Source organism: Cimex lectularius, unplaced genomic scaffold, assembly GCF_000648675.2.
Source record: "Cimex lectularius strain Harlan isolate CLEC.00 unplaced genomic scaffold, Clec_2.1 scaffold218, whole genome shotgun sequence".
Lineage (NCBI taxonomy): Eukaryota > Metazoa > Arthropoda > Insecta > Hemiptera > Cimicidae > Cimex > Cimex lectularius.
In genome coordinates this window covers 721,224-739,461 of record NW_019392822.1, presented here as the reverse complement: position 1 = coordinate 739,461, position 18,238 = coordinate 721,224, and the positions used below count along the sequence as shown (strand labels likewise).

At 33.7% G+C, this 18,238-nt stretch overlaps 2 protein-coding genes across 2 annotated transcripts; both read left to right on the top strand.

Moving 5' to 3' along the window:
• The first annotated feature begins 4,684 nt into the window (after positions 1–4,684).
• LOC106665281 (endocuticle structural glycoprotein SgAbd-2-like) lies at positions 4,685–7,449 on the top strand. Its single transcript, XM_014391603.2, has 3 exons — positions 4,685–4,783; positions 6,887–7,026; positions 7,084–7,449. The coding sequence occupies exons 1-3, from the start codon at positions 4,775–4,777 to the stop codon at positions 7,352–7,354; spliced, it is 420 nt and encodes a 139-aa protein (XP_014247089.1). The 5' UTR covers positions 4,685–4,774; the 3' UTR covers positions 7,355–7,449.
• A 6,698-nt stretch (positions 7,450–14,147) lies between these two features.
• On the top strand, positions 14,148–16,304 carry LOC106665280 (endocuticle structural glycoprotein SgAbd-2-like). The gene is made up of 3 exons (XM_014391601.1): positions 14,148–14,232; positions 15,748–15,887; positions 15,945–16,304. Exons 1-3 carry the CDS (start codon positions 14,224–14,226, stop codon positions 16,213–16,215), a joined length of 420 nt encoding a protein of 139 aa, XP_014247087.1. The 5' UTR covers positions 14,148–14,223; the 3' UTR covers positions 16,216–16,304.
• The last annotated feature ends 1,934 nt before the right edge of the window (positions 16,305–18,238 follow it).

Here is an 18,238-nt window from a genome sequence, read left to right as displayed (position 1 = left end):
TTGCAATGTGTAAACTGACATTAATATTTCTAACTTGTCGAAGTGGTTGCTTGATCTCAACAGTGGTAGAATGAAGAATTTTTTAAAATTTTTATTTTATTTTGTAGAGTTAAAAATTATAAAATTTTGATGAAACGGAGCAATAGAAGAGCCCGAAACGGGTCCAAGAATATAAATCTTAAACACTCAGTGTTTATCAAAGATGTTATCTTAGTAAACCTCTTCAGACTACAATAAACGGCTGAAAAACTAAAAGGAAATACACAACAACATAGATTATATTGTAGATAATTAAAATAAAAACTGCAAGTTTAATTAATATTGTGTTTTTGTTTTTACACAATGTTGCTTTTATAAAATGTCACAGTTTTACTTATTTTTTAAAAGTGCCTATCAGTTTTTAGTCGTACAAAATCATAGTAATCCTTTCAATTAATTAATCTTTTAATGTAAGTTTTTGGTTGAAATGAAAAAGATAGTGTCCCGAGCGGGATTCGAACCTACGACCTTCGGCTCGTCAGTAATGCTAAAAACCAATTGTGTCTACAGATTCAGCAGATTTAGTGAACAGTTTTATTTAGTGTTTCTGTAACTTACAAAAAAATAAAATGTAATTATTGTTAACATGTAATCAAATGACAAAAGAAATAGGTTTTTATGGAGCTTTTATCCATTGTAGTTTCGAAAATTTTATAATCTAAAATCTCTTAGCCAAATCAGATTGATAATTATGTAAAAAAATATGTGGTATATATAATTTCTCTATGGTAAACAAGTACAATGTAGGGGAAGATTATATTGTGACTTGAAATTATTGGTCTCCTTTTATATTGTTTGGCCAGATTTATAATTTCATTTTTGCATAAGAATATAGGTCATAGTCATATAGAAAAATAACAAAAAAAAACCAATAAAAAAACTGAGAATAAATCTAAAGATGTTATAAAAAAAACAGTATGTTATATAATGCAATTATAATAGTTAACCAAATCAGTAAGCAATTTTTTAAACAATTTGAATGGTGTTTTTGCAATAAATTTTGTTCACTAGTTTCGTGGTCCGCTTGACCAATTAATATATTACAATTAATTGAGGTTTTCAGTTGAGATAAAAAAGTCAATGGCACGAGCGGGATTCGAACCCACGATCTTCGGCTTGATACGCCGCTGCTCTACCACTTGAGCTATGGTGACCTCAATCCTCTAGGACATCAACTTCCCATCTCAACCACACCTTTTGAATTTTCCCTCCTTTTTGCCATTTTTCAAATGTCGTGAAATTTTTGATTCTCGGCGACAAATTAAATGGCAACGGAGAGCTTTAGTGAAGATATACTTCATTTTAACTTTTTAAATTCACTAGTTTTCGTGGTCCGCTTGACCAATTGATATCTTTCAATTAATTAAGGTTTTTAGTTGAGATAAAAAAAGTCAGTGTCACGAGCTTCGAATCGGGATTCGAACCCACAACTTTCGGCCAGATACGTCGCTGCACTACCACTTGAGCTATCGTGACTTCGATCCACTCCATTTATTTTAGAGCTGAGTACATTGATACTCAACAAACAATTCCGTAAAACTTTCGGCACTTCTTTCTTGTCTTTCTCCCTCTTATTTTATTATTTTGCTTCTGTATAACACACAATTCAATTATTTAGTTATTAGATATTAGGAATTTATTATTTAATTAATATTTTGGGGATTCACTTTCTTATGTTATGATTTCACACTTTAAACTCCCTTTCCTCAATTTCATTTTCTTTCTGTCTATCTCACTTGGCAACGATAAGATAAAAATCTGGAAAAAAGTAAAAAACAAACGGATTTGTTTTGGTTTAAATGAACTTATTACGCTTTTCCAACTGTGTTTTACGATTTTTAAAATTATTATGTATTCATTATTTTTATTGTTAGATGTTATTCAGATTTTTTTTGGTTTGAATAAACTTATTAAGCTTTTCCATGTTTTACGATTTTTAATTTTTTTTTATTGAAAATAAATAAAAAGAATAAGAATCAAGAAAAAACAAACAGATTGTACGGTAAAGGGCACCAATACATGGTCACCAAACCTACAGGGCTCACTCAGTGAGCCAACTTTTAAAAGATTTTTGTCCGAGATGTCCGAGTGGATCGAGGTCACGATAGCTCAAGTGGTAGAGCAGCGGCGTATCAAGCCGAAGATCGTCGGTTCGAATCCCGCTCGTGCCAGTGACTTTTTTATCCCAACTGAAATCCTTAATTATTTGTATTAAGTGTGAATTTTGGACTTATTTTTATTTTGTCTAGCTACACGAATGTTGCATAAATAAATAAATGTAAATATACACATAAATATATAAATATGTATAACAAAACAGACAACAAAAAGTCTTTGATTTTAACTTTAAAATTGGTTATTATTTGATGTGAATTTTATTCTACTTACTTGTAAAAATCATAGGAGCAATTTATAAATCGACATTATTTAAAATTTCGGTTAGCAGCTGTAATTTTGCAGGGAAAAACGTTGGTATGTTTTTAATGATGGAAAATATAGTTTATTTAAGTTGGCTTGTGATTCTGGCTATTTCTCATCATTCTTTATTCATGTCTTTGTACATTTTGTCCTTGATATATCACTATTTATTTTTTAAAATTGTAATTTATACATGATAAAATCTAAGTAATCCGAGTCATTAAAATTTATATAAAAACAGTGTAATAATAATCTATCTTTGGTTTATTCCATGATAAAATGATTAATTAGTAGTAGTAAATAATGGTAAGACGTATATTTGTATATTGAACAATAATATCAGCAACAAAAATTATATAACGATTATGTATGTAATAAATTGGACACTTGGTAGAGGTATATATATCTGATTACATGAATCTGCAATCAAATTAAATGTTTGCGAAAATTAAACTGTGACAAAATTCAAATGCAAACAATGGGATAATTAATTCAAGTTTTGAAGTTAATTAATCTTAATTTATCTTATTACCATTAAAATTTACCATCATTACAGGGATCTGGATATTGCATTGAAAACAATCGTGAAATTGGGTTCCAAAATAAACGATCAAATAGTTTTTTTTAAACCACAAACCCTTAATTAAAAAAGTATTATTATTACCTGTAAAAATATTGCATTCAAAATTACCATTACAATGACCCGACCGAAAGAGTATCGATCCGTACATTTAATAATATTATTGACATTATAAACAATCAGAAAATAAAGGATGAACAGTAGAGAGTCATTATAATAATGTAATAATTTGTTTGTGTTGGACGTTAGATAGTAAGGTGAATGTCAAAGAGTATACTTAACAAAATTCTCTCTTCTTTAAGAAAGAAAAACACATTTTTGTGTAAAACGTTTAAATCTTTAATCTATACATGGCCGGATAAAAAGGAAACACTATCATGAATATTGTATCATGTTTAAAAAAAAATAGTTTCTGTTTTTAACTATTAATTATTTCACTCGTAGTGTGAATTTTATTTACATTCTTGGTTTCAAATTGTTTTACCACAGTTTGGTATAATACAAAAAACTTTTATGTACATAAAGAAAACTTAATAGGCGTACGACAGTTAAAAAAAAATCAGCATGAGATTAAATTTGTAAAAATAATTTTCTTAAAAACATCAATGCTTAAACAACACAATAAATGTTTATTTTTTTAACTATGAATGAACATGAATTCGGGACAGTGATCGATACATGCCAATATTAATATTTATAAAAAAATCAACCAGTTTTTAAATTCTTATTTTTCTTCCCTTTTATCTATTTATCAATCCTGGTATAAATACATATTATTACATAGTTTAATAATTAATGAATATATTGAATTTTTTATATTCTTTTATCTCATTTTCTGAATAACTCACTAAGTTTGTTCAAGTATGTATTTAAAGTAATAGTTAAAGCTAAATAATTAAATTGTGAATTTTCCAAATTTGTTGCCTTTTTTAACGATTGTATAATGCTTTGCTTTCGTCAAAATTTTACAAGATATCAATACGTACGGTTCATAACCGTTGCGAAAGCCATGATTTCGAACACCTAAAAATAAAATAAAATACAATTGCTTTTACAATAGTTATACTACATAATAAATTAACTAAAAACAAGAGAATAATATTCTATATATTTAATTGCAAGTGAGAAAATTTGGGGTATATAACTTTTGTTCTAGTATTGAAAATGTACTTACAGTTGAAAGGACCAAAATTTTAATTGACCTAATAAAAATCTTTAACTTGGTCGTTTCCTGATCACCTTGGTTGTTTGTCCTGGATGTTTTGATCTGTCTAATCTCATATGACCGAGATAACGAGAACACGGAGAAAGATACGATTTCGTCACTCCGCTGATCTCTATTAAAATCTCACAAAAATTTCAATAGTTTATGTGTTTAAAAGAATAATAGAACGTTTTTACAGCCTCAAATGTGTAAAACAAACGCGTAAATATTTATAAAAGATCAACATACAATTACAAATTTCACCCTCGATAGCCGGCCATGGGAAAAATCACCACCAAACGTGCACACGTGAAGAAACGCAGTGACATTCTTTTCAGAATTCCTACAGAGCACATTTTCATATAATAGAACCGAAAACGTATCTTGAAAAGGGTACGCGTTGTGGGAAAGGATGACACGCGGAATTTGGTGGGAGTAGAGAAGATCCACCCCAACTTCACTTAGTATATAAGGCCCCGGCTCATCCTTTCAAACACAACGAATCACCAAAGAAGGATTACCACTATCGGAAGATGAAGTCTGTGAGTGATTGTTTAAAAAAGTGTTTATTAAAATTTTCATTTTGACAGGAAATATGTGAGAAGGATAGTCTTCATGTTTTCAGTGATGTCTCACCCGGGGGTTTATTTCACTTAAAACAACTAACAATTTAAGTAAAATGCATGCATCAACACTTTTAAAAAACTTATATTAGTAACAGCTAACAATTTTATGAAACACTAATTTTTTAACTTTCTGCCGTATTGTATTTACCAGCTTATAATCGTTATATTTGGGCTCGGTGGCCGCAGCGGTTTAGAAGTTGACACGGTGCTAATCATTGTAAGGTAAAGGTCCCGGGTTCGAATCCAGCGGCCCTTCATTCGAAACCGACATACTTACAAATTTTTCAAAAACATCGGCACCCTGAGGCTTTATATGACCTCTGCTGTTGCTAACCCTCGTTAAAAAAAATCTTTATATTTGAAAAAAATCATAGATAACATTCTTAAAAGGATTTATGTTTAACAGTTGCATACATTATTACACATAATTCAAAACTTTTATTTTGTATGTGATGTTATTAGTACACTAGCATTGTACCCATAAGGAGCTGACAATAAGATCACTGATTATCGATATGTTATAAAGCCATAACATTTACATTAAGCATAACATAAATTTTCCATAAAATGCCAGATAATACAATTACAAATTTAATTTTCAGATTTTGAAAAATCTAAAACGTTACATTTTGCATGGCTCTAATTATATTATTGAAATTTTTTTCAGTCTTTCAATTTTATGTTATTATGTAATAACATATCTAAAAAGCATGAAGCATGATTGTACTGTGGAAGTATCAATATTTCTTATGATTGTAATAATTTTTTTAGGAAAACGAAAAATCGACTATTTTTCCAACTTTTCGAGCAGATTTTCCAACTTTTAATATCAGTCTTTCGAGAAAACAGCAAGTGATATTATTTAATTATATTAGTGATATTATTCCCGACTATCTTCCTGTTGATTTTTCGTTTTCTGAAGTATCGACAAGATTTTCAAGTCTTGCGCCATTTTATTGTGTTCAAACCGACACGGCAAATAAGACGCGCGTAATCAAATTGTGCCACTTTTACGCAATGTGTACTTTAAAGCAGGAATTGCCACAGTGTTGTTAAATTTTTCAACGAACAGCCTTGGATAAAGTCCAGTGTAGACAATGTTAATAGAATTTTGACAAGAGTAATTTTTTTTAATAAGTATGTTTTTTGGGTTTTTCTGATAATATTGTATGGATAGTAAAAAAAATATATATTTAACTTTTTCGGTCTGTAATATTTATGTAAAACGTAGTAATATATTCTTGTATTTCGGTATACCGTATACAGAGTTTACGTCTAAATTGTCAGCAATATTTGAAAAAAAAAAGATATAGTGAAATACATTTCTGACATTGCTCTTATTCCGTTTTAATATCATAAATTATTGAAATGTATAATTGTAGTACCAGCCTTTTTCTTTCAACACAAATTGATCGATTTTACCATGACGTAAAAAAAGTCCTCTACTTATTTGGAAATATCCACTAACCTTTATTATCTAATGATTTATTAGATTTTAAGATTATTGATTCCACAAAATAATAAGCATATAGTTTTAATTTTTTTAAGAATATAATAGGTATATAGATAGATATAATACACAGATAAACTGTTTTTGTATTTTTTGCGAAGTAAAGCTCGGAATAAACAAAGTTTGAATTGTTGTATTGCGGAAAGTTGTGCAGTCATTGCCATTTCAATTTTGGTTTCATTACTTTTGTCCAAATACGTTACACTGAAATGACCACTATTTAGTTTCTTGAATACGAAAATTCTAGTGTCGTCCTGAAAGGAGAGCTGCCTGTTTTCGATTTAATAATGAAAACACGATTTGGCCCGGCTCTTGAAAAAACGAGCCACTGTCATCAGGTGACATAACATAAGAAGTACATATGTATAACCCTCTTTCACCACTTAGCCCCTAGGTGTTGACTTTCATGTCTTTTCTCTTATAACATAAGAGTAAAAACCATTGTCCCGACATGTTATAATTCTCCCGTAGTCGTTTTTTTTAAATTGATGATATTGTCCGATTTTCAGGTTATCTGCCTGAGTCTAGTTTTGTTGGGCTGCGTTTGCGCCCAAAGAAGAGCTCCTCCCCAGCAATACTCCAACCTCAACCAGGTCCCAATAGTATCCTACACCAACGAGCACAACTTCGACGGCTCTTATTCTTACAGGTGAGAGATCGGAATACTAATTTCGAAAGTTCTTTGGTGAAACGTTGTTCTTTTTAGCTACGAGACCGGAAACGGTATCTCGGCGAAGGAACAGGGTTATCTGAAGAACCCCGGCCAGAAAGACCTGGAGGCTCAGACCGCCCAAGGAAGCTACACCTACACTGCTCCTGATGGTCAAGTTATCACCCTCACCTGGTTCGCCGACGAGACGGGATTCCACGCCGAAGGTGCTCATCTCCCTACGCCGCCCCCGGTCCCTGCCGCACTCGCCAGGGCTCTTCAGCAAACAGGACCTCCTCAACAGGCTCAGTTCTTCCAAGGAAAATAATTACGATTCACCGGCTGATATGTGATCTAATGTACGGTCTATTTTTGTATTGTAATGTATATTTTATAAATAAATAATTATTATTTTGATTTTAAGTTTTTTTAATTCGATAGTTAACTGCGATTGACAAATCCGTCAGACCATTTCTAGTTTTATGTTCAACTAACGGTTAACCCTCGAAGATAAATGATCTGACATTGCAAAATTTCAATTCTGTTCAAAATATCAAAAAAATTTACGATAACCACCAACTGTTTATTTATATTTCGTATTTGAACTGAAACCTCTAGGTGAAGCTAAGAGAAGTTCAAATACGTCTTTACGATCTCGGCCAGCCAATGATGTATGTCCAAATACAATCCAATTTATGCTGTCATACGGTTCATACGTATTAATGTCTCATCTTCTTGTATTATGATTATTTTATATATGATTGTCTAAATTACAAAGTGAATATCAAGTTTGGAGGGGAAACAATATGTTACCTCTATTAGAGTTAACAACCCTATATGTAGCAGTCATAATTGGCCATATTAATTATTTCAATTAATTATTCTTTTTTATCTCAACTAAGACGTTAGAAGAAAAGAGTAATTACATAATTGAAAGTGTGAACACGTTAGTTTCGATTTTACGGCTGATATAGATAGTACATACAGGGTGTATCAACTTTCATCGTCCACCCATTTAATGCGGACACGATTAATTTGAGCAAATATGGCCTTATACAAACCCCAAGTTAATTTTAGCTAGCGTATTTGAGGATTTATTAAAAACATAAATTTTAATAAATGGTCAAATCTGCAACAATAAATACTAAGAGCTACAGCTGAGAGTCATTTTAAAAATAAAATGGACTCGACGATTAAAAAAAAAATCGTTTTTTGTATAATTTTTTCTTCAACACTTAATATAATTTAAGTATAAAAGCAACCCCATGAACCCTACCCTATTCTGAGACCATTCCTATCCTAAATTAACTTGCTAATGCTAATCGTAAATGGGTAGACTATAGAAGTTGATACACCCTGAATATATATGCTATTTAAATTAAAATAACGTCTAACGTTTTATCTCTTAAATTTAAATACAAGATCAAAATTTAAATAATTGAGAAAATTAATTATGCCTGGAAGTGACCATGTTTGAGGGTAGTACGACCTGTGCGTAACCTCGTTAGTTTGTACCTTTCCATTTTCGACTCGGAACCAGTACCGTATGTACCAGGGACCAATATCATGATCTGCCGTAATTTGGCAGCAGTCTGTGTTTAACAATTTTCCCATAAACTTATCATTTCTGCTTGGAAGATGGGGTGGTCCATGTGCTGATGCCGCCTCTTTAGACGCTTTGACTACTTGTTTATTTCCATCTACCCCTTTATTGCCCGGAATCCAGACTAGCAAAACTTTCTTCCATTAGGCATTGATCCCTTTTAATTGTTCGTATACTTTATTTATTTGCGGATCCACGAAGGCTTTACTCATGATTTCTATGGTCGCACTGAGCGAATCCGTGCGTGGTATAAAGGTAGTTTCCTTGTTTTGATGTATTATGGCTCAGCGCGAGGGATGCATTTAAGTTCTGTAGATTACACGCTCGATATGAAAGGAGGGGACGTTTCCCTGAGATCTGCTATCAGTGTACCATCGCAACCCTCTTCGGCTTTTGACTCATCTGTCGGAATACATGGCTGTGTGTCACTTTTCATATATTTGGCTATATCTCATTGTACAGTTTAAAGGGGAGAGTCCAGGGCACAGCCTAGTGCATCCTTACCGTTTTCATCGGGCTCAATATGAATCGGCTCCATCAGCGAGGACTTCCTTGGCCTCCCCAGTAGCCTCATACCTCAGTTGTGCGTACCTTTCTCTAGATATCGGTCGAAAAGTGATATGTTCTAATTTGCGAATCTGCTCGCATATGCTGGAGACTGCTTCGTTGCAGATGGTTTCTAGTGGGCTGGTTTTGAACTTGGTAGAGCAGCGATTTGAATAGTGTCAACAATACACCCCTCTCTTTGACTTTCTCTCTCTCACTCTCTCGCTCTTCTTCCTATTTTTCTCTGCACACCTTTTGAAGTTTGATAGGTATCTGAGGAGGTTGATGACATGATGACTCTTTTGGACTGGACTTGTTGAGCTGTTCCAGATGCCTAAGCGGGGGAAGGTTGTGCTCATTACTCAGCCTGCAGAAGTAAATCACTTTCGCCTTTCCCACGTAGAAATCGAATCCCATTTATTCATAATGAAAGAATAAAGAACAGAATCCATCCAGATAATGGTGGCCTTCTTCCGGTCTTTTCCGCATGGCATCATCGTCGTCGACGTTGTAGATCATCATCGTGTGCTGATGTACATTACTGATAACCGCAATTGAGAAAACTTACCTTGTTACCGACAAACGAAAACTGTGGTATTACGTTTTCGTGCTCTCACCTGTCGGATAGCGTGCTTTCCATCTCAACTGTAACTTTTGGCTTGCTGAGGTAGCCTGTAAGCAATGCGGGAAGTTTGCTTCTAAGACAGAACTTGTCACATTTCCGTTGTTATTAGAAAGATGTCCACACTGAAGCATTTACAAGGCCCACCTAGATGACTGCAGTGAGGCGGCAAGACAGTGGCGGGAGAAGACTTTGCATGAGCAGTTCCCGGCAGCCGAGTGAATAGACATGGACGTTTACATCCCGGCTAAAACATAGGGAGCTCTTCCGGAAACGGTTCGTTCACTTACTTGAACAAAGGTTTTAGTTAAAAAGACTAGTAGGGGACGCCAACTGTCATGAATGACGCTTGCGAGGTCTGTGGCCGATACCCTGGGACGATCTAGCTTGAGAAAAATGACAAAAAGGAGGGAAACTTCGAAAAGGTGGGTTGAGATGGGAAGTTGGTGTCCGAGGGGATCGAAGTCACGATAGCTCAAGTAGTAGGGCAGCGGCGTATTTAGCCGAAGGTCGTGGGTTCGAATCCCGCTTGTGACACTGACTTTTTTATCTTAACCAATACCATACATAAAAGATTAATTAATTGAAAAAATCTTAGTAATGTCACTGCAAACCGTTTGATCTTTCCGACCTCCTCGAATGATTTACTTCCCTAACCCTGAGCTGTGTAACAAACCGTGATTTTTGAAACTGCCTCAAAGATTTTTCATTTTTTGAAGAAGTTTATTTCTTTTTCTGATAGGTTTTTCCACGCGTTATTTAACTATATCTCCGCCGGTTTAGATTTTTATGTATGTTGATGCTTATAATTTAAACTAAGTATTATAGTGATCCCTAAGTACTTGTTTTACCATCTCTATCTCTTGTCCCCGAATGTTGCGACGAAAGACTTTCTCCGGACGGGTTAGGAAAGAGCGCTGAAGGTTTTTTTCTGCAGGCCCTGTAGGTCCACCTCCATTGATATTCTGTAAGTCAAAAGCGGTCTGTAGTCCAAAAAGGAGTCTCCAAACAAACTACCTCCTTCGAAACACGAAGACTACCTGCAAAAGATCAAAAGAAATGTATGATTTCATCATGCCATTACTTTGAGGAATCATCCCAAGAACCAGGCATTATTAAATCGTCTGAGTTCATTGGTGGCCTAGTAGCCTACCATTTCCAGCTGAGGAAGGGAAATACTATTGTGCTAATTAAAAATAATATTGCGTTACCAACTGCAGAGTCATACATGTCAAAGATTCCAGCCAATGCTGCAAAAATGAAGGATTTGAAGAGCCTGTACATCCCACAAACTTCAGTTCACAATTTTTGGAGTACGCTTGGCCTACAGCTCGTTAAAACAAACTATTAAGTTAATATTGTTCTTTTGGGTCTCATGCTTTCGCTTTAATGGCGTTTGAAACTCTTTCTACAATGTATGTTTAATTGTATTAAATAATTTCGAGGCGGTAACTTCAATTTCTTGCAGAAAACGAACCTTTTTCCACAAAAAAAAAAAAAAGTGTTGAGAGCAGAACAGAGATATGTCCACACCACAAAAGTGCTACCCTGCTTACAAGCATTGGTGAATTTAAGGAAAACCTCAAAATACATTTGTAGAATAGCTAATTGAGGTCCTCTAATTTATTCAAAATTTTAGAACAGAAAATACCTCATTAAAACAGTTTTTTGCTTCCCTTGTAAAATGTAATTTTTGGGACATGTCCCCTTTTTTGCAATCAGTGATTCATATAGGACGTGATAGTACATACCCACACAGAACCCTAAATTCCATCCATGTTTTAATACCGGCGAAATATCTCATAATATCCTCTGATGAGGAAATGAAAGAAACTCTGGATGTGGGGATATACAAATAAATAAAGAGAAAAATAGATATGGAAATAATAAACGCAACCTGTCCTATCTCTACATTTGACACCCCTAAACTGCCAGTCCGTCCGCCCTTCGTGCCAGCGCCAATCCAATTAAATGTTTAAGATTCGGTCCCACGGCAATATGACGTCGATCAGAAATGATCATATGTTCCTAATCATCAGTGAGATCGAACGCTAGAGAAGACCAAGAGATTCAACGATTAAAGGCAGAAAGTAAAAAGTCCTCGGGGGCCACAAAGGTTAGAATGACTCGTTACAGTAAGAAATCCTGGTTCTTTCGAACTCCTCATATTTACAATTGGGCTTTTTTAACGGGACCTCATAGATATAATACCGCCCCCCCCCAAAAAAAAAACACAACAACCGTTATTCTGCGGCCTAAACCTCCCTTGGATAACAAAACTACATAATAGAGCCGTATCTCGTGCTCAACACAAATATAAAAAAGAGAGCAAAACGTAAATGTTTCGTATTCAGAAGTGGGAGTTTGAAAATCTGTTTTCAAGTTGAAATGAAAAATGTGGGGAAAATTATGAAAAACCAAACGATCTGTCTATGAGTTTGTATAAACAGGGTAAGTTTACTTTCTGTTCCCCCTATTTTTTTTTTTTTTTGGGGCGTTTTAGGGAAAATTGTTATTTTTATCTAATTTCTCTCGAGCCAATTTTTTTAGACTAACTCTTAAAGATAGCAGGTTTAAACATTGTTTTTAAAATTAAATAAATGATTTATTTCTTAAATCTTTGGATGAAGAACTAATGGACTATGAAGAAATAATTTTCTATCAATTAAACTGATAAATAGATTCTTGGTTGAAGAAAACCTTTCACATATTGTTCATTAACGAGTATTTTGCTATTTGAAATTGTAAAGCTCCTGTTCGTATCTCACTATCCTAAGAGTTAGAAGTAATTTTTTTGTGTCATGAGAAACTAGAACAAAAATGTAAGTTACCGTGTCTCGGGGTTGTTCTCAAAAACACCACAATAAAAAAAATAATAAACTAGAGATATACAGAAGTTAAACTCACCCTATATATACACACATACACATTATTTACTTGTTGCTACTGTTCTTATTTTTTCTTAATAACGTCACAAGTTTGTTCTGGTTAAATAGATAAAGCTAAATATTTAACTTATCCATTCTCTAAATTATTTTTAACCCAAGGTAAATTTGTCAGGATATTAACAGGTCTGTTCGAATCCTTTTAGAAACATGATTTCAAACATCTAAAAATAAATTAAAATATTATGTGTGGTGATTAGTGACCGTTAGTCTATGATTATTCAGAAATCGTGAGATGGGGTCTGGTGTGATGTAGGTTTCAGAAAAACATTTTCTTTATCGTGCCAACGTTTCGATCTTTATTGAGATCATCTTCAGGGCTCAATAAAGATCGAAACATTGGCACGATAAAGAAAATGTTTTTCTGAAACCTACATCACACCAGACCGCATCTCACGATTTCTGAATAATTAAAATATTATAATGTGTTTGCCATTATCATTTTGCACAATAAATTAGATTAAAAAACGAATATTATTGTAAATTAATTTTTCAATTAATTAAGGTTTTTAGTTGAGATAAAAAAGTCAGTGTTACGAGCGGGATTCGAACCCACGATTTTCGGTTAAATCCGCTGCTGCTCTACCACTTGAGCTATCATGACTTCGATCCACTCGGGCACCAACTTCCCATCTCAAGTGGGAACTAGTGAATTTAATAAGTTAAAATGAAGTATACTAAAGCTTTCCGTGGCCATTTCATTTATCGCCGAGAATCAAATAGATTACACGACATTCGAAAAATGTCAAAAAGGAGGGAAAATTCAAAAGGTGAGGTTGAGATGGGAAGTTAGTGCCCGAGTGGTCGAAGCTCAAGTTCGAATCCCGCTCGTGACACTGACTTTTTTATCTCGACTAAAAACCTTAATTAATTGAAAGATATTACGAAAACTAGTGAATTGTAAATTAATGTTAATGTGAATTACAGTTAAAAGATTTTTTTTGCATTTGAAATAACCAAAATTAAAATAAATTTGTAAACCTTGTAAACATTTCTGAACATCTTGGTCTGGTTATCCTAGATAATTTGTTGACACTCGTCAATACCAAAACAGCGGGAACGAGCAGATTAAATCGATTAAAACTGGCAAAATCACCCCGCTGACATCTAGAATTTTTTTTAAACAATCAAAATTATTTATCTATATAAACCAATTATTAGAACTATTTCCTAAGAACAAATGTATCGAACTAACATATAAATATTTACAAAAGATGAGCGAACGATTACAAATTTCGCCCTCGGACAATCACCACCAGACGTGGATACGTGAAAAAAAGGCAATGACATCCTTTTCACAATCCGAACAGAGATTTTCATATCATAGATTTCTTGAAAAGTGTACGCGTTGTGGGAAAGGATGACACGCGGAATTTGGTGGGAGTAGAGAAGATCCACCCCAACTTCACTTAGTATATAAGGCCCCGGCTCATCCTTTCAAACACAACGAATCACCAAAGAAGGATTACCACTATCGGAAGATGAAGTCTGTGAGTGATTGTTTAAAAAAGTGTTTATTAAAATTTTCATATTGATAGGAAATATGTGAGAAGGATAGTCTTCATGTTTTCAGTGATGTCTCACCCGGGGGTTTATTTCACTTAAAACAACTAACAATTTAAGTAAAATGCATGCATCAACACTTTTAAAAAACTTATATTAGTAACAGCTAAGAATTTTATGAAACACTAATTTTTTAACTTTCTGCCGTATTGTATTTACCAGCTTATAATCGTTATATTTGGGCTCGGTGGCCGCAGCGGTTTAGAAGTTGACACGGTGCTAATCATTGTAAGGTAAAGGTCCCGGGTTCGAATCCAGCGGCCCTTCATTCGAAACCGACATACTTACAAATTTTTCAAAAACATCGGCACCCTGAGGCTTTATATGACCTCTGCTGTTGCTAACCCTCGTTAAAAAAAATCTTTATATTTGAAAAAAATCATAGATAACATTCTTAAAAGGATTTATGTTTAACAGTTGCATACATTATTACACATAATTCAAAACTTTTATTTTGTATGTGATGTTATTAGTACATTAGCATTGTACCCATAAGGAGCTGACAATAAGATCACTGATTATCGATACGTTATAAAACCATAACATTTATATAAAGCATAAAATACATTTTCCATAAAATGCCAAATAATACAATTACAAATTTAATTTTCAGATTTTGAAAAATCTAAAACGTTACATTTTGCATGAGTCTAATTATATTATTGAAATATTTTTCAGTCTTTCAATTTTATCTTATTAAAAAATAACATACCTAAAAGCTTGATTGTACTGTGAAAGTAACGATAGTTCTTGTGATTGTAATAATGTTTTTTAGGAAAACGAAAAATTGACCATTTTTCCAATTTTTCGAGCAGATTTTCCAATATTTTAATATCAATCCTTTTGAGAAAATAGCAAGTGATATTATTTTTCACTATTTTCCTGTTGATTTTTTTTTTCTGAAGTATCTACAAGATTTTCACGTCATTTTATTGTAGTCAAACTAACACGACAAATAAAACATGCATAAATGAAATCATAAATGCGGACTCTCAAAGCAAAAATTGTCACATTTTTGTTAACTTTTCCAACAGATCCTCTCAGCTCAATTTCAGCATAATGTCAGCAATCATTGTCGAATTGTGGAAAGTTATATGTTCAGTATAATTTTGGCTTTATCACGTTTAACAAATTAGCTACTATGCTTGAATGTCACAAACGTTGGGGACTACTGAAATGGACAGCTTTCTTTGAAGGACAGGGTTTAATAATGAAGACATGACAAAACTAACATCAGGAATAGCATGACTTTTGAAAACGATTCAGTGCCATCAGATGATATAACGTAAGAAGACATATAAATAGAAGCCGTTTTCAGACTTTGATCCTAGGTGTTGATTTTTATGTTTTTCTCTTAAGTAACAGTTGAAACTACTGTCGCGACCTGTTTTAATTTTCTCGTATTCGTTTTTTAAAAATTGACGATACTGTCTGATTTTTAGGTTCTTTGCCTGAGTCTAGTTTTGTTGGGCTGCGTTTGCGCCCAAAGAAGAGCTCCTCCCCAGCAATACTCCAACCTCAACCAGGTCCCAATAGTATCCTACACCAACGAGCACAACTTCGACGGCTCTTATTCTTACAGGTGAGAGATCGGAATACTAATTTCGAAAGTTCTTTGGTGAAACGTTGTTCTTTTCAGCTACGAAACCGGAAACGGTATCTCGGCGAAGGAACAGGGTTATCTGAAGAACCCCGGCCAGAAAGACCTGGAGGCTCAGACTGCCCAAGGAAGCTACACCTACACTGCTCCTGATGGTCAAGTTATCACCCTCACCTGGTTCGCCGACGAGACGGGATTCCACGCCGAAGGTGCTCATCTCCCTACGCCGCCCCCGGTCCCTGCCGCACTCGCCAGGGCTCTTCAGCAAACAGGACCTCCTCAACAGGCTCAGTTCTTCCAAGGAAAATAATTACGATTCACCGGCTGATATGTGATCTAATGTACGGTCTATTTTTGTATTGTAATGTATATTTTATAAATAAATAATTATTATTTTGATTTTATGAAGTTTTATTCAATAGTTTTAGCTGGTAATGCCATCAAACCGTCCAACTATTGCTGAATTTAGTAATGCACTATATTACACCTTTTGGATTTCTTGATTAATGAAAATTTTGAACCACCAACTAGCTATGTATTTTTCATATTTAAATTCACAGCCTATACGAGATACCACTAACTAAATCAAAAATATCTTTAAACATTTTCAGGTTTGTAAAAAATATTTAGGTAGGATTAATACAATAAGTCCAAATTTATAGATTCCGTGACTATTCTTTCGTAAATATTTGAACTATAAATTACAAAATAAAATTAATGTGTGTTTATACATCTAGTAACAATCAATTGAGAGACGTGTTTCTGTTATTCCAAAACAAAGTGATCCAAAGATTTGAAATTTTATCATAATTTAAACAAGGTCATATTTTCTCTCTCAGCCTTAACAATTGGTATTATTACTTATTATTTTACTACCTAAAAATATATATTTCTTTTGTAAAATCATTATTCCCGAGTACTTTTAAACGGTAAAACAAACTATTTTATAAGAATAAAGTAAAACAGATTTAATACAATTAAATAAAATAAGATATTCAATCTAATTTTGAAATGTAAGTTCTATTTTCAACACTACACTCAAATGATTATTCGAAAATCGTGAGATGCGGTCTGGTGTGATGTAAGTTTCAGAAAAACATTTTCTTTATCGTGCTAACGTTTCGATCATTATTGAGATCATCTTCAGGGCCTGGGATTTAAAAACATTGTTTAAATTTAAGAAATACATGTAGGATGAGGAGAAAAGTGAATTTATACAATGCAAAATATATTTTTTTATATTCAATCAAAGTATTTCTACTCACTGAAAGTGTTGTTTTCTGCGTAATTGTGCCGTTCTTGCGTGTCGTGTTGAGAGTCTCAGTGAGATCACCACACATTACTACACTCACAATTCAAATGAATACATGAACATAAATTGCTGTTTTATGTTTTGATTATGATTTTTATAACATTGTTTACATTTAACAAATACATTTAGGATATGGAAAAGTGAATTATACAAGGCAAAATATATTTTTTATAGTCAATCAAAGTATTTCTACTCACTCAAAGTGTTTGTCTTCTGTGTAATTGTGCCATTCTTGCGTGTCGTGTTGAGAGTGCCAGTGCGATATTGCTGTTTTATGTTTATGTACGTTGGATTTTGAAGGAGTGGGAAAGGAAATCGGTATTGAAAAGACATTTTTGTATAAGGCGTTGCCTTCTTTGGGGTGAAAAGAGCCGACGAAGGGAAAAAACGTTGGTAATGGTTCGTCCAGATTATCCTTTCAGGATTATATAGACGGGGATTTATAGGAAAAGGAAAGCTAAATTGTTGAAAAATTAGACTATCTGAACTAACCACACATATAATTTTTATTTTGACAAAAATGCTTGTAATTTGAACATCAACTTAGTTATCGATCCGGTTTAAATATACCTAAAAAATCTTAATATACATTATTGACCTTTTTTAAATAGTCCAACATACATTTTTAACATACATAACCCAAACCAAGTAATTTTTTTGAATTCAGTTACTTTCCTAATTCTTCGTTCCTACCTAACTGAACCATACTTCAGAGTTCGCGAAGGATCGCGCCTACTCTGACTATTGTTCTGGGAGCGGGATTACCTCAGTACAGCGTACTTGGACCGATCCTTTACTTCTCTACTATATACCAACTTGAGCCCCCAATCCTGCGCCCTTTGCCGACGGGTCTGCTGTGCTTTGATCCCGATTCTACAATTTCTTCGGAGGAGCAATAGGCACATGTCCTGCAAATAGCCGAATGGAGCAAACACCAGCGAAAAGATCAAAGAAATTAAAAGCACCTATATATCATTCACTCTTCGAAGCAGAACCCCTCATACAATAGCCATGATCCTCA